This window comes from Ambystoma mexicanum, chromosome 9, assembly GCF_040938575.1.
Source record: "Ambystoma mexicanum isolate Mex_15411 chromosome 9, UKY_AmexF1_1, whole genome shotgun sequence".
Lineage (NCBI taxonomy): Eukaryota > Metazoa > Chordata > Amphibia > Caudata > Ambystomatidae > Ambystoma > Ambystoma mexicanum.
Genome location: NC_090931.1, coordinates 247607678 through 247624919, shown reverse-complemented (window position 1 = coordinate 247624919; position 17242 = coordinate 247607678). Strand labels below are relative to the sequence as shown.

The following is a 17242-nucleotide window of genomic DNA, read 5'->3' as shown; positions in this document are numbered from 1 at the left end:
CGCGAACCCCAGTAATACACGTACCCCGCTCGCACAGGGCCAATCGCGTGTGAAACTTCCCGCAAACCCCAGTAATACACGTACCCCGCTCGCACAAACCCAATCGTGTGTGAGTCTACCCGCGAACCCCAGTAATACACGTACCCCGCTTGCACAGGGCCAATCGCGTGTGAAACTTCCTGTGAACCCCAGTAATACACGTACCCCGTTAGCACAGGGCCAATCGCGTGTGAAACTTCCTGCGAACCCCAGTAATACATGTACCCCACTCGCACAGGGCCAATCTCGTGTGAAACTTCCCGCGAACCCCAGTAATACAGTACCCCGCTCGCACAAACCCAATTGCGTGTGAGACTACCCGCGCAGCGGGGTACGTGTATTCGGAGGGGTGCGCAGGGAGTTTTACAGGCATTTTCGTGGTTGTGAGCCTGTGCCCCATGTACGGGATTTGTGCGCTGTACATGGCGCACGGGGAGGGGTTGGGGGCGTAACTGGTGCTGCTGCAGGGTCGCTGCGCCATGGCTGGTTTTGGATGTCAAAATCCATGAATACGCTGTGCGCGGAAATGGATTTTAGCGCACGCGGCTGGCGCAGAAAGTCGCACGCACACACTGTGCGCCAGCCGCGTGCGCCACTTGTGCACTGAATTCTATGAATTACCCCCATAGTGTGCACCCAGTGTCATGATATCCAAGCAATATCGCCATTTCCATGGAGTAAAATAAGCAAGGTCTTGACACATTATGCTTTTAAGTGTGTTTTAGCGGACTTCGATGTATTATGTAATATTTTTGGTCTTGTACTGCGCACTGCAGCCCCTTACGTGGTCACATGGCTCTATGGCGGATCTGAAATGGAAGGAGGTCTGGGGGGGCTTGTTTAGTGGGATTGAGAGGGAAAAGCGTGAGCTTTGATGTGCTGTTGGTATCTTCAGTTTATAAAAACAGTGACACTGTTATGGCATGTGATATTTGGTGGTTCTTGTTCTGTGCGCTTGGTGTTTTTGTGTGTGTGTAGTTTGTGTGGTTGGCTTGGTTTCTTGTTTGGTGTTGTGTGTAGTTTGTTTTAATTTGTAATGGTCTTATGTTTTATTGCAGTAGAAGTATGTTTTATATTGTTCTTTGTTTTCGGGTGAGTAAGCAGAATATTTGAGTTGTTCGTGGGTTTGTGGACAGTTGTATTGTGTTCTTCAAAATTCAGTGATTGGCTACCCCAGAACTCATCCAGATCCAATACATTGGCTACCCTCAAGATGCATATGAATTTGGTACCTTGGTTACCCCTGAATTACAACCAAATTCAACACACTTTTTACCTTCAAATTAAATCTAAATTTAACACATTAATCAGCCTGAAACGCATCCAAATTCATCACATTGGCCCAATCCAATACAGTGGTCACCCGCAAACACACCCTAGCTCAATCCATTGCCTACCCAAGAAATGTACATGCAGCAATTTGTTCCATTTTCCACATTACTGTTACACCTCAATCTATATAATTTTTCTCTGTTATCCATTGTGATTTCAATGGAACGCCACACTCTTTAGGTAACAAAAAAGTATATTCCTAAAAAAGCCCCAATTCAAGGAAAATTATTTTTTTTCTCATTGGTTAAACCTTTCCTACATCAAACAATCTTCAAAAACAATAGTATCATAAATTCTCAAACATAGCGCAATTTGTGTGGTTTACTGTTCATACTGTCATTTGTATTCACATTTGGCACAAGGTTACATAGCACACATTGTAGCTTCTCCCAACTTTTAATAAATTGACTTGTTCAATTTCTCAACAAAAAAAAAACTGTACTGAAGCTCTTCTGGAAAATGATCCACAAAACAGGATCCATTTCTCCATGAATACCTGGGTCTCTGATAAAACAGGTTTTAGTATATGAACTCATTCCTACAGAAGTATGTTATAGCTTACCCTCTTTAACTAGAGACAAATCAATAGGCTATCCATTGTCAACTGGCAGCCAGAATGTACCCTGGTGGCCACCGACGTGGGAGCACTACACATGGTTCAGGATCGAGGCATGAGGTCTGCCACTTTCCTGTAGTACACAGAAAGTTATGTGACCCTCTAGACTTCAAATTAAAAAACAACAGTCTTTAACGAAGACCTGAATCCGCCAAAATGATAGCACCAGTACAGATGCAGAATTTGAGCCATTTAGGCACAATCACACATAACCACACATGTCTAGCGAGACGGTTTATGGGCTAGGTGCACTGATGTCATCTTTATGAACTTGGAGTGTCTGATAATGCTCTTGACAATCCCATTACATACCTCCGGAATAACATTTGTAATTTGGGAATTCACTACAGCAAAACTAGTGTGACACTATTTGACCTATAATTGTTTTTCCATAGCAGTTTGTCACAAAGTCTATTATTCAGAACACTGCTTTTCTCAAAGCTGAAAGTGTCCACTCCAAATTCCCTCTGTGGAGAATTCTCGGGAAGCACCTGCTCTGTGCAATCAAACTACTTATCTGAAGCAAACAAGTTGGTAAAGAGTGTTTACATCTAATACTGTAAAATAGGCCCAGACCTCGGCAGATGATGTCATAAGAGACTACTTACTCCAACCCAAAACCAAACAAGTCACCAATCACAGCAAAAGTCTGAAATTCAATACAAGGTACTTGTAATTACGTGCTTTCCTTCCTGAAAAAGAACTGGCATTTGCTCAAGGGGCATACAGATCTTCAATCCTTCAGCAAAAACACTGTCTGTGACACAAAAAAGTAGCAACAAACCCAGAGGCAACGTTTGTGCAGACCCTATCACACATTGCTACCTGCACTTCCTAAAGGCTCTCGCATTTGTTCCAAGTGCAGTTTTTTTTTAAATTTGGGCAGAATAAACCGTGCAGTTTGAAATTCAACAACCGATGGCCTTTTTTATTAAATGGTCCATGAACTACCTCTCAGTCTTTACCATCTACATATCAATTTGTCTGTGCAGCAAGGCACATGTGGGCACTTCTAAGAGAAAACGAAAGACTCGCCATTGTGGGACACGTCACCAGCGTCCACACCAATGGCATCAAATCCCTGGTGGCAAGTCAGTTCTTTCAATTTTATTTGACTGATCCCAATAAAAAAATTCTTTTTTTTGGGCTTGAACTATTCTTATCCGCATCTCCATGGCAGGATCGTGGCAGGAGCATACTGATGAAACTGATACATTCTGAAGCCTTCTGAACTATGACCTTTTACTGTGTACCTATGGATCTGAATTCAGACTAAGAAATTGACTTCTTTCATAAGTTTATCTCTGACGAGGTACCTTATTTTCACATTCAGCTCTCCTCTTATCTCCCCACTATCACAGATTAAAAGCACACAGAAGTCTTACGGCTCAGCTCGTGTAGGGACTCAACACAAGGGTAGTTTTATTTTGTTCTAAAGACAAAAAGGGCTGTAATAAAGGTAACCATGTGAGGTTTGAGGAGTAACCCAAACACGGCAAAGGATGCTGAGGACCTATTCAAATGTATGTTAGTGTCACTGCCAAGATGGACCTTTAAGGGTATAGTGCTCTACCATCAACGCACATTTGTTTGGCTGGTAACCGGCGCAAAAAGTTTCATAGGGTTGTCGGGTGCAAGTTCACGATAAGCTCTGTGGGCTAATCAGTGAGGCTTATGCAGTACTTTAATACAGGTGTACACGTTGCAATCTGCAATTACTTGTCAGGCATAAAACGTCACTCTGCCCCTCAATTCTCCACATGCACAAAGTACACCATTCCTTACTCGACAAGACACGATTATCACTAGGCAATAGCTGGTGGTGAGTGCAGGTTTTGAGGCCTGTTTCACTAGGTCCATGGAATACTTCACAAGGGAGCCAGTGGAGGGACCTATATGCGGAGTGATGTTACGGGAGCACCTCATTTCCAAAATGAGATGGGCCCCAAAATTCTGAACTCTACATCAGGGATACATATTTTAAGTTGCAGGCTGCTAGTGTGATGAATTTGATGATGCCATCACACTTTCCCCGGAGGTAGCTTCTCCTCATGTGGCATGGGGACGGCAGCCACAACCTGATCCTTACCCTGGGGTGGCTATGGGAGGGAGGGAGGACCACATGGGGGAGGTGACACTCCAGGAGCTAGGGGGGCATGGCATTGTCAGAGGAAGTCCCATAACCCCCATTCCCTTTTAGGGATGTATTCCTCAATACCACACGATGAAAAACGTCATGATAGGAACTGAAACGAGGAAGAGGCAAGAAATAGTACTGATCGCTCCCAAAAAGAACCAACACCAGCCTCCTCAATACCACAGGTAAAACAGCATGACAGAAACTGGACGAGGAAGAGGAAAGGAGTAGTAATGATTACTCCTAAAGAGAACCAACATCAAACGACATGACAAAAACTGAGACAAGAAAGAGGCAAAAAGTAATAATAATTATCCCTAAAGAAAATCAATACCAGTGATCTAGTTTTTGAGTCAATCCAATTGACCCGCACGGTTCAAAACCATGCCGCGAAGTGAAATATGGAGTTCTCCAGCGCAAGGCAGAGCGAGGTACCAGTGGTGTTGCGGAAGTCCCAACGGCAGAAAGGAGTGATAAGGGAACCCGCTCTGCAGCATGCTCGGGGCAGCTCCCCAGAGGCTGTGGCAGGACGAAAGGAAGCAAGTCATGCTTTCCGAGTGCTGAGGCAACTGGAACTTTGACCGAGGATCAAACACCTGTCAGAGATGCTTGCAGTAGACGTGAGAGCTAGATAACTACCTGACGTGGAATTGGAAAAGCCGCAGAAGCCTAGGAAGCAAACCAGTGAGCCCAAGGAAGGGTTGTGACACCAAAGCACTATAGGGCAAGAGAACAAAGGCCCTAGACAGTGGAAGTGGGGTCTGGGACCCACCATACAAACTTGGGGAAAACCAAAAGAGAGAAACAAAGGGATACTGTGTGTTAAGATCTGTCGGGAGTATAGCAGATCTTTTGTAAAGCAAGACGAACCAATTTTTTACAAACTTACCGAACACACGCTGTATAAAGAAATTGCATGATAGTCTTGGCAGGAGAGCACATCAGGCAAAGACAAGTGCATTCAAAGAACTGTAAAAGAGAATCCTAAAGAAGCCCATGCCTTTCTAGATTTTGAATTTCATTTGAATGAGAAAGAAAGCCTCTCAGGGGAGTATACCAGGTGTCCTGTGAGTCTGAGACCCACACCCAAATTGCAGTACTTGAGTTATCGTGAATGTGGAGAGAAGCCTGGCGAAGGGAGCCAATTTCCTGAGGAGTGGATAACAATAACAAGAGGAAGCCAGTGGGCGCTTGAACTGCAAGGAACTTGGGTTATTCTTTTGTTTTGAACTATGCATTTTCTGGATAGAAACCATGGGAAGAGAGTCATTCCCTGAAGCTATGAACATTGACTATTTGGAACCTTTCTGTTGGAGTTTGAACTTCTGTGTTGGATTTGAACATGTGTGCACTTCAGGAAGCAGAGACAATTCCCTTTGCACCTTAGTTAGTTTTAGAGGGCGAGGATAGGATTTTGGACATCTTGACACTGGACAGACCATTATGTTTGCTTGAGGTAGGGAAATACCTCTTAGTATAGGGACAATGAATCATTTTCCCAAGCCCTTTTCGTTTTAATACGTCTGTAACCAAAACCATGAGTCCTGTGTCCGTGTCTCATTCCTGGCTCTTCATGCTAGCCAGTCATAAAAAGTAATTGCCGCCTTCACATCTCCACAGACGCACAGAACACAATTTCTTATTCACCAAGGCTGAATTATTACTTGCCAATGGCTAGTGGCAAGTGCAAATTTTGAGACCTGCTCTACAGTCTTAGTACAGTTATCACCAGAAGCCTTGCAAAGATCCAATTGCAGTAGTTGAGGCTGGTTAAGACGCATGGTAGGCCAAGAGTGATTTTATGGGCAGCCTTCATAAGGCGTAATGACCCTCACTGGTGGCTTGTGAAGGATGCATTCATGATGACGGGTCTCTGGATATGTCTGACAGATCTAGATTACATGATGTTGAGAGGCCGAGTAATCATAAAAGTTACACTGTCTGTGGGTGTTTTGATAATGCAATTTATTTTTGCTTCTAGTAATGGCTGGTTGGTTCTCTACATTATGGTCATGGGGTAAGGCTATAATCAAAAAGCAGATTCTCCTAAACAAATCTGTGAACAAGGGACCTTAACACAAAGGCAGGTTTCCTCCCAGGTAATGCAGTCTTCAAATTATAAATTCAACGCCTGTTCTTTTGAGCTCTCATCTCCCCTCAGGGCGCACTAGCCCACAGAGTTGCAAAGACTGTGCAAAAATGAAAGTTTCCACTCCTAAGCTTAATGGGTCCAGTAGCCTCCTGGCTACCCTAATCCATTAACATAAATGTCCCTTTGGTTGGCCAAAATAAAAGTTTGAAACCTATTCTTAAAATCCAACCCTCATCTATAGCAATCTTTTGGGAAGCTTCATGTAGTAGTTAGTCTTGTTCAGGCCTCTGCTTTCACATGCCTCTTCAAGCCTCCCGCACCCGCCACCTTGGGTTTCTGGTTTCAAGATTCTTTTCAGGTTTCAAGCTTCTTTCTATTGTTAACCCTTCATTGGCCTTACCACAGTTCCTTGTGGTCTTCCTCCAGCCACATTGGTTCTCAATGGTTATTGATGGGTCTCTCGTTAACCTTCATTAATTCTGATCATGAGTTAGATCCCACCCAGGCCTCGACTCTCCCAGGGTCCCTCCAAGACCTTGACTATTTGAGGTTTCGTACAACTCTCTACTGGACCTTTGCTTTCAATCATGATGAAAATGGGTCCCTCCTGGACCTTTTGGTTTCTGACATGATTCCAACAGGTGCCTCCTGGACTATACCTTCCTCTCGGGATTCAAAGAGGTCCCTCCTGGACCTCGGATTACTTCTCACTCCAGGCTTCACAACTCTGGGTATTACTCACCTCCCATCTCCAGATGAGAATCCTTGTCAGGCATCCGATTTGTTTGTTTTTTTCCACCTACATGCCTTGAAGTCATTGCCCTCTTTTCCTTCGGTTCGCTAGTGGGTGACCTCTGGCTTTATCCTTCTGATTCCCTTTAGGTCATGCACACATGCTAGGGATCCTCTTTCCCGTCTCTCCAAGCCTGAACTGCACTCATTCTACTTGCTTCCAGTCTGCTCAGGAGAGCACCCTTACTCTTTTCAAAGGTTTAGTGGTTCTCCAGTTCTTCTACACAGGACTCTCCCTTTGTGTCAAGGAAGCATGGTTAGGCAGGTCTGCATCCTCTGGGAGTGTCTCCCCACCTGAATTTCCCATGTCTCCTTTATATTTCCAGGTCTGGGGCTTAGTTTCCAACCTCATCCATGATTGTTAGTCCTCGTCATTTGAATTCTTACTGCTGATTGGTTATTCTTGGTTTTGGGTATTATACCCCTCATTAAAGATTTATTAGTAGTGGTTTCATATTGGCTTATTTTGTAATGAGGTTTTGGGCTTGTGGCTCTGCTCTGCAAGGGTTTAAAGGTGGATGCAGCATATGGCAATATCTTGAAATCAGCAAAGCGGAGAGCAGTTTCGCATTGCTCTGCAGCTCGTTCACACTGCTCATCAAGTGATTCTGTGCTCTGGATCAGCGAGGTGGCTTTTGTTCGCTTTGTAGATGGGAAGACTTTACTTCTCTCTGTGTGACTCGTAAAGGCAGTAAGGTTTGCGGAATGGCTGTTCTTTGCCCATTTTGACAGTTCCACTAACCTCTGGTTTAAACTGTGTTCTGAAATGTAGTCTTCTAAGATGAAACTTTCCAGCAGGATACCCGTTAGGGTCATGTCTTCATTACGGGTCTGGCGGTAACCCTGCCGGTGCTACCGGCGGGTTACCACCTGACTGTAGTAATTTACTGACACCTAACCTCCCGGTGCAACCGGTTCATAACGAGATCAGCGGCTGGGAAGTCAGGTGCCGGTATATTTGTTAATCCCCATTCCCATAGAGTCCTATGTGACTCTATGGGAGTGGGGACTCGGAATCACTGGCACTGTTGCTAATGGTGCCGTTGCTTCTGTAAGCATTCTGCCTACTGTGGCCGCTGCGTCCGTCCGGGTCAAACCTGTCAAGCACAGCGGCTCTGGCAGGCAGACTTGTAGTTTGCCGTTCGGGAAACAAGGGTGCCGGTGATCTTACCAGCACCCTTGTTTCCGGACCAGCAAACTTGTAATGAAGCATCATGTCTTTGGTAGGACAGCGAGCCATTGGTTTCCCTCCTCTTCTATTCTCTGGGATTCCCATTGGTTAGTAGGCCGGACCCGCTGAGTTCCTGGTGGCTCACTTCGGCCACATGCAAAGATAGGGAGTTTAGTCAACTCACCACACTGATCATTTCATGTCTGCCATAGAAAAATGGTTCTGTGTATTTAGACATCTACCCTCCAGCTTTTCCGCCCCTGCCCGCCTCAATTGGAGATTGGATCCTTTTAGCTAGCCAACCCTAGGGAGCCGGCAGGTGACGCCAGTGTCGGGGGAGGTTTCCTAAAGTCCACTTGAGGTAAGATTTCATAAAATAATCCCAATTGTATACAGGTCCGTAACTCTTCGTATCAGTCTGTACTACTCATGGAACCTTGGTAGCGTGGCAGAGCAGTCAGGCTTATCATAAGAGGACGATGTGAGCTGTAGGTAAGTACACTGAACCTAGTTAGTAAAGCAGATCAAAGAAGCACGTATACCAATGAATGTATATTCAAATATATATTTATTATATTTACACAAGAGATGTTTCAAAATACTTAAATCATTAAACCAATACACATGGACATACTTTTCAAAGGCCACTGCTTAGTTTGTAGTTGCTTGCGGTTACAATTGTTACAGCGTTTGACACTAATGACAGTTCTAGCACTCACGCACAGAAAAATATATACTATGATCTTATTTAGTTAGCAATACCACATAGGATAATGGGCCTCATTACGAGCTTGCCAGTCCAGATACAACGGTACTGGTAAGCTTGCCGGTACTGTTGTATCGGGACCGGCAAACTCCAAGTTGTGCTTGCGGGTGCCTTTCATTCCGCCAGATCTGACCTGGCGGAATGAAAGACACCTGCAAGCATAGCATTTCGGCATGCATTGATGTGCATCCGGCTTCCCCATTCTCATTGATGGGAACAGGAAAGAATTTATTCCGGCACCCGGGAGTGGGCAAATACCGGATCCGGCAAGGCCGTAATGACCCGGTAATTGCCCATTTCTGTTTTACGGAAAAAATGCAACTCCGGCGGCAGCCGTCCCTGTTTTGCAGGGATGGCTACCGCCAGGGTTGTAATGAGGCCCAATGTCTTTGGGGAAGGAAAACAGTTGGTTAGTCGAACGGTAGCAGAGCTTAAGGTTTTAGAAACCGTTTCGGAGCAAACTAACTCTTTTAGAGTCCAATTCCTAACTCACAGCAAAAGTCAGTTCGTAGAGGGCTTAAACTCTTACAAAGTGGGGAAACAGCAAAGGTTCCTTAGGATACTTCTAGTCTCTAGTTAAAAAATGATTGAAGAATAACACAGCATCTGAGACGCTGTTAAAGGACTCGCAAAAGGGGCAGAGGCTGGCAACTTGGAATAGAGATAAGAGTGGACAACCTTGACACCTCTACGTGCACTCCAACGCTCAGGAGCGACTTCTTGGATCAAGGTAAGCAATACCTTTTCTCCCCACAGTACCTTAGGTTAGAAGAAATGTTTGTGGCTGGATTCTCCTCCATGTAGCATCGCTGGACCCGACCTCCGGAATCCTTGATCTGGTGACGAAAAGCAGGACAATGGATGGGATCTCTCAGCAGCTGTCTCGAGGGAGGACCTATGGCACAGATTTATTCAGCTTCTCCGGTCAGTCTGCGTTTTGGAGCCTTTTCTGTAGCACCAACCAAGGACATGATTCGCCCGGTCATCCTTCTCCGATTCCTGGAGTCCAGTACTCTGGTGAGGGAACTTGGATGAGTCAGAATGTGTCTCTGGAGGTTCACCTGGAGCTCAGCAAAGACTTGGATGGATGTATTCAGCCTTTCTAAGATAATGCTCTGCAATTTGGTCAGAGGTTGGAGGCCTCCTGGTATTCGCGGTCCGCAGCTCTGGACAGGCACAGTACCTCGGGAGATGGCTCAGATGGTAGTTCGTCTCAGGACTAGTTGTTCCCACCAGTCAAAGGGAAGGAGTCGTCCTCTTCGGAGTTCCTCTGTCACATAGAAAACGGGGTTAGGACAGCAGTGGTCGCTTCACAGTGTTGCAAAGGGTCTTCAAGCGTCTCTGGTCGCCGTCTTCTTCGGTTACTTCAGTTTCCAGTGGCCAACCTGCCTTTCACCTCAGGAACCTCACCTTTTATTCAGTTTCAGCACACACTCCTCTGCAAACTGTCTCAGCAGTTTACAGAAAGGGGCGGGTGGCTGTCCATTTAGGACAGCCAGACCCCCAGTGGGAACGGGTTCCATTCAGGCACTCGGGCAGACAAAGAGCAGGGGAGTGAAAAACTCCTCACCCCTTCCTGCCTGCCCAGACACACTGGAGTCTATGCGGGGACACCCAAGGGTTCCCGTCAAAGGCAAAACACACATACAGACCTCGCCCTCCTAGAATGGTAGAAGAAGGGCTAACAAAGAACAACCATGCTAGAAATGGTGAAAAAAGAAAGGAGCCACCATGTTAGGACATAGGAGATCCTATTGTGCAAAACAGAGACTGAATACAGTCTGCGTTTTAAATAAAAGCACAATAGTTGGTAGAACACATCCACTTCCACCAGCCATAACTAGAGGGTTGCCAATGTGACTAAAAAGTCACAGGAGCAGAGAGAAGGGGGATACTAATGGTGGTGTGTGCCAATCTCTCAGAATATAAAGTTTTAGGAGAGATACAATGTATCTCTCTATACTCGAGAATAGTAGAAAATATGGATAAAGGAAGAATCTCAAAGGAGAATCCAATGCAAAGGATTGCCAGCAACACTACCCATAAAGAGCTGTGTGCTGCAAAAGTTACACAGATGCCTTAAAAGAGATATGGAGGAAAGTAGACTCCATAGAAAAGGTAAAACACAGAGAACATACTTCCAAAAGGTAGAGCCCATAAGAATGAATGAGTGTAAAAAGGCTCCACTCATTCAGTATATAAAGAAAAAGGTCCAGAGGTCCAGCAAAAAGTGCTGGGGTCTCACTAGGAAAGGGGATGAAGCATAAAAATGATAAATCCCCCTAACAGCTTGCCCCTCCAAAGGTCCTCTTTCAAGGCTGAGGGTCTTACCCCTTTTCTGGCCCTGTCCAGACCTGGTCGACCTGGCTACCTCCCACGCACTTTAACCAAATTCTGCTCCTGGCCCCAAACCCGCTCGAGACTTGCCCGCTTCCATGACCACCACGACTGTTGCACTGTAATGCTTCAGGACACTGGAAACCAAGGGTAAGACTCCCCTTGTGTACTACTACTGGTGAACTTTCCTCACCCGTTTCAACATCCGATGTAGCCCTTTACCCCATGCGCGGCTTTTCTGGAAAACGGCTAAAACATATGACCCTACTATTCCCAATGTATGCTTGCCCTCACTTCCCGCATTACTGCACTTGGCTTTCTCCGATCTTGCAGTCATTACCTTTTGTGATCACACATCGCGCATTTAACACCCAGTGTTGCTCTTAGTTTATTGGCCCTATCTCCCTACTGATATAGCCCCCCCGCCTTGCGGGATGAGGCTTTCCCAGTAGGCGTGTGGATTTCCTCATTGCTTCACCGCTCCCTTTGTTCGCTGGACTCACACCCGCCTCCACGTGTACACAGAAGCCAGCGGACAGGGCTTGTTCCCAATACTCGTTTATTGCCTAAAAACGTTGTACTCATGAACTTACACTTTATATGTTCTTCACTGTAACTGCCTGCGCTGAGGTATACACCATCCACAACAAGCGCGGCCTGCCGTTGCTAACCTCTGCCCTCCCCCCTAGTGTAATCATCTGTAACTATGGGTCTGCTTACCTCGCATAATTCGACCTAGCAGGGACTCCATATCTTACCTATCACCATTGTTCCACTCCTGTATTGTTTGATGTACCTACTGCCTGTTTCACCATACCTCATTTGACCTAGAGTCATCAAACTGTATGACTGCTGTTCTGCCTCAACACGTAATTGTATTTATTCAGACTTATACTACTGTTGCATTGCCTGTAACAATCTGATTACTTGTATGTTTGTTAGCTGTTTTGCCCCCTGACACACCCAATGTAGCCCCCTGCACCATAAGGTGAGGCTTTACCAGAATGCGTTTACACATGTATACTAACTGCTTTGCCCACCTGCACACCCAATGTAGCCCCCCGCATCATGAGTTGAGGCTTTACCGAAATAAGTTTACACATGTATACTGACTGCTTTGCCCACAGGCACACCTGATGTAGCCCCCCCCTCCTCACCATGAGGTGATGCTTTACCGGATTGTGCTCACACATGTGTGCTAACTCCTACTCCCAATCCTACTGATCAGGCTCTGGCCTGGCTGAATTCTTTCCTCTCCGATCGACCCTCCCAGGTCCAACTTGGGTCCTTCCTTTCCTCTATCTCTCTCTCTACCTGCGGTGTTCCCCAGGGGTCTGACCTCTCACCGTGGCTTTTCAACCAATACCTGGCAACTCTCGGCCATCCCTTTGCCGTTTTCTGCTCCAATTTTCAGTGCTATGCTGATGACACTCAACTCATTTTCAGGCTTCCCTCTGCCACCTCTACTCCATCTCTCATCTCTGATTGCCTGTCTGCTATTCAGATGTGGTGTGCCACCTACAATCTCTGCCTGAATGCCAGCAAGACGGAGAGCCTCCTCATCGGCACACCTTCACCCTCCTTTCCCGTCATTCTCTGGCCGGCCTCCCTGGGCCCTCCGCCTACCCCCACCTGTGAGGCTAAGAACCTTTGGGTCATCTTTGACTGCACGCTTTCCTTTTCTGCCCACATCTCTGATATCTCTAAAAAGTCAAACTTCCAACTGCACCTCCTCAGAGGTATTCTGCCTTTCCTCTCCTTCCCCCAGAAGCTCACTGTCTCTCGAACCCTGTTTCTCTCTAGGTTGGTAGGTTATTGCAACAACCTCTTCCTAAATCCACCTGCTTCTACTCTCTGCCCTCTGCAACTCATCCAGAACAGGACTGCAAGACTTGTCCTTGGCCTCAAGCCCTGGGATCGTATCTCTCCAGCACTGAAATCTCTTCATTGGCTCACAGTGGCTGCAATGATTAAATTCTAGACCCTTTGCATTGTCCACAAGGCTTTCTGGGGCCTGGGTCCAAAATACCTTCAACTCTTCCTCCGTAAATACCTTCCCTCTCGAGCTCTTTGCTCCTCCACCTCCAACTCCTTCAGGGTCAGTCGTTTCTCAAAAAAACAAGCTAGGGGTAGATATCTGTCTTCGGCTGGGGCCTCCCTCTGGAACAGCCTCCCTGCCATTCTGAAACTTGAGGAGAACCATCTCCGGTTCCAGACGCACCTCAAGACCTTCCTCTTTGCTTCTGCCTTCGCTCCTCCTCTCCCATGCTGATCTGTTCTGCTTCGGCATCGTGCACATGGTTACCCTTCTGATTTCGGGCCCAGGTACTTGCTGACCCTGCCAGGCACCCGTGCTGCCTCCTCGCAACCCTAGCACTTGGGTCTGTATCTGTAACCCTACAATCCACCCCCCCCTTTTTCCGCACTTATCAGACACCCCTTCTCTGTGCCTTAAACCTAGCACTTGCCACTTGCTGGCTGCACTACCACTGTTGTTTTTTTTTTTTTTCATTCTTTATTTAGAATTTATTCCATGAACATCTTAAGAACATACAAGTGAGAACAGTTTGAATTCCATCATATAAACTAAGCAGAACACTAATATATTATAGCAATGAAATCTCACCCCTGAGCCCCAATAGTGGACACAACACATGACAAACCTACACACGACCAAGACAGAACACCACCCCCTCCCACCCAGCAACTAATTCATTGTTATACCTAAAATACCTGAACCTACACCTGATCCAAACAAATCATTAAAGGTCCCCCATCTTTCATCATATTCATTCTCCCGATGAAGTCTAAATGCCTGAGATCTCTCAAAATGTGAAAGAGTTCACATATCCGCCAACCAGTTTTCAGATTGTGGCTTTTTCCTAGATTTCCACACTTTCATAATATGTCTTCTAGCCATTAACAAAACCCTATCAATCCAATCTGAGGATTTGCACGTTTCCTCACACCTATCCTCAGCTGAGAAAGATCACAGCCATGAAAGTTCGAAGAAATGATATATTCCCCACCAGATCGATCCAATTGAAAATATCTTTCCCGAAATTTAACACACTCTCACATTCCCAAAGCATATACAAGTAGGTCCCCCTCGAATGGTAGCAACCCCAACAAAGATCCATATTTGCCAATCCCCTTGCACTCATTCTCACTGGCGTCCAATATATACGACCCAAAATCTGTTGATGGATATACTGCAGATTCAAGTCCATCTTGGCCTTTACCGTTAACCTTTTATTCCTTTTCTCATCACTTTCCACTTCTCCCCCTACCCCTGCACTTTCACCCTTCCCTCTCTGCTGCACTGGCGCGTTCTCAACGTCACTGGGCCTAGTAAGATAGTTGTTTTTGTTCTCCCTTGTTCCCCTCCCTTACCTCGTCGCGCTCTGTATGAGCGCGATGCAAATAAATGATCAATATCAATACAAAGTGCACTTACACCGTAACCTTGTAACTAGCGCCTAGATGCCTCTGGGTTTTGTGCTGTAAAACAAAATAAAAGTACCCCTGAAATCAACAACCAAATCTGTCATCAGGAGTGACTATTACCTTGTGCATCCTAAATTGGAAATTTAGTCCCCGAAGATTTTTGTGATGTGTCCTATTCAACAGAGAATAAAACTCACTTGGTAGAAACTCTGAGGCCAAGTGCGTTTTATTGTATGTCTGAATATCTTATATGTACAGTGTGTTATTTCTGGCTTGGAGCATAATATTTTCAAGATGTGAGATACTAGTAGATCAACTCCCAAGACCTACAGAGGAAGAGATGGCAATGGTTTTAAGCCAGCTGTACCTATCGTGGGTTTCTGTCTCCATATGCAGGTGACATCACGGCTAACCTGGATGTGAAGTTCAAGGTAAAGCACGACAAAGACCTGCAGACAAGGAAACACATGAAATCAGAAGAAAGGGAAATAAACGATTGTCTAAGCCCAGGTGAGGAAGCAGGGAAGAGTGATCTGTGACTTTCTTTCATTTAGTGCACTTTACCATGCCACTCCCACCTAGTCCCGTCCAGTGAACTACCCACATTTTAGTTTTATTTGTGGAAACATTGATGCACATCCTCCGTAGTGTTAATGCTGTCTATACGTAATGAGCCAGCATCTTTATATCATTTACTGACATGATTAAATCCACCTTATGACCAAACCTGCCTCTGGACTGGTGGCCATCCATATAGACACCAACAGGTCACAAATTCGAATTCCGATGGAGCAAAGGATGATGGCTACAATACTACATATTTCTAAATCAATTTAGAAACTGTCAAATCTCTCCATGACCTCGCTCCCGCCTACCTCTCCTCGCTCCTCTCATTCTACACTCCCTCCCGTTCTCTCCGCTCCGCTGATCTCTTCTTACTCACTGTACCCCCTTCACCATGTGACTCTTCACGCTTCCGTTCCTTTCAGCTCTTGGCCCCCCTACACTGGAACTCCTTACCTCTCTCTATCCGCTCCGTCCGCACCTACTCCTCTTTCTGCACCGCCTTGAAAGCCCTCCTTCTTCACTCCCCCCTTGACTTTCCTTCTTTCCTCTCTCCTCCCTTCTCCCCTGCCCCCCCCTACCCTCTTCATACCTCCATCTTCCCCCCTTTTCACACCCTCTGGAATTTAAATCAGACAACTGAAATTTTTGTTCCCCCTTCCCTGGCTACCGCCCCGCCCTCTTCTTCCGCACCATTCCCTCGCCTCCCCCATCTAAGGAAACTGTCCTACGTATTGTTACACTGGTTTGTCTCATGATTGTAAATATGCTTCTCCCATTATTGTACCTTGTTGTTATATTGTAAAGCGCTTTGGATTAAAGCGCTATATAAACCTAATAAACATGAACATAAATCACACTAATACCATAAACATTTGGATAGGGGCTGCAAAGCCTTTCATGTGTTAATAAACATGTGTTATAAAGACAAAGCTGTTGGCCAATCTAAATGGCTCGATCTCCCCTTTGCAGACAAGGACCTGACTGTCAGCTATATCTCAACCTACACTAATACTGACCCTTTAACTGCTGCAGGCATTTGTATGCAGTGCTTACTTCTATTGACATTAAATGTGCATAACAATGCTTGTGTAACGTTCTAGCAGAGGGGACATAGGCACGGTGACAAATGTATGACATACACATTCTCAGCACCTGGAGGTGCGGGGTCGGGAGGGGTTTAAAATATTTTACTTTCAAAAGGAGGTTCGTTGAAGATATTCCAGAAGGAAATGTAGACCATCCTTTGCAAAAAAAAGTATTTGTTTTGAAATCAAACGTGTTTATCTTGTTCCAAAGGGGGTGCATATCTGAACACAAGCACATGTTTGAGGAACGAAGACCCCCGCCCATGTTTCATTGATCATCTTGGTGAAGAAATGACAGAACCCAGCAGAAATCACACTTCAGGTGCGTTACTGATATCTAGTTAAACATAGTGCGGAGAGCCAGAAATCCATTTGTGACTTAGCCTGTTACAGGAAACTGAAGACACTTCTGAATATTTAGTAGAATTTGGGCACGTTTGTTTCCTTCTCAAGTTAGATGAATTCAATATGGTTGATTGTTCTGTTTACAGGTACTTGGACTGTACACGTCTGCCTGGTGCGGCCTCGTAGCGCAGTTGGGATGTGGGCAATTATAGGCCGATCCACGGTGCGTGAATCGAAGAGGTGCAAACTTATACTGTGGATCATGTTGCGTGTCGTGTGTGAGGGTTGGAGAGGGGCTGAAATCGCTGCACAGCATTCCTCCAACTGTATCCCAGTGTGGGTGAGAAACATGTTAGGCACACAGTAGAAAGGCACTGCTGCAGTCCACCTAGGCAAAACCTAGAGGGGAAGCCTTGTTGAGAGATACGAGGTGGACACTCCTCCCCTGTGGCGCTATTGGGTGTGATGCATAATGACCAGAGATGTGCTGAAATCCTGGCGCAGCGAGTATGTCTC

At 45.8% G+C, this 17242-nt stretch overlaps 1 protein-coding gene across 1 annotated transcript in view; it reads left to right on the top strand.

Annotated features, from left to right (window-relative positions):
* The window catches only part of LOC138487920 (zinc finger protein 37A-like), a 291426-nt gene that overhangs the window by 222877 nt on the left and 51307 nt on the right, over positions 1 to 17242 (top strand). Inside the window, exons 5-6 of the mRNA XM_069614546.1 lie at positions 15126 to 15239; positions 16593 to 16703. Coding sequence (XP_069470647.1) covers positions 15126 to 15239; positions 16593 to 16703 — 225 coding nt within the window. The remainder of the gene's footprint in view (positions 1 to 15125; positions 15240 to 16592; positions 16704 to 17242) is intronic.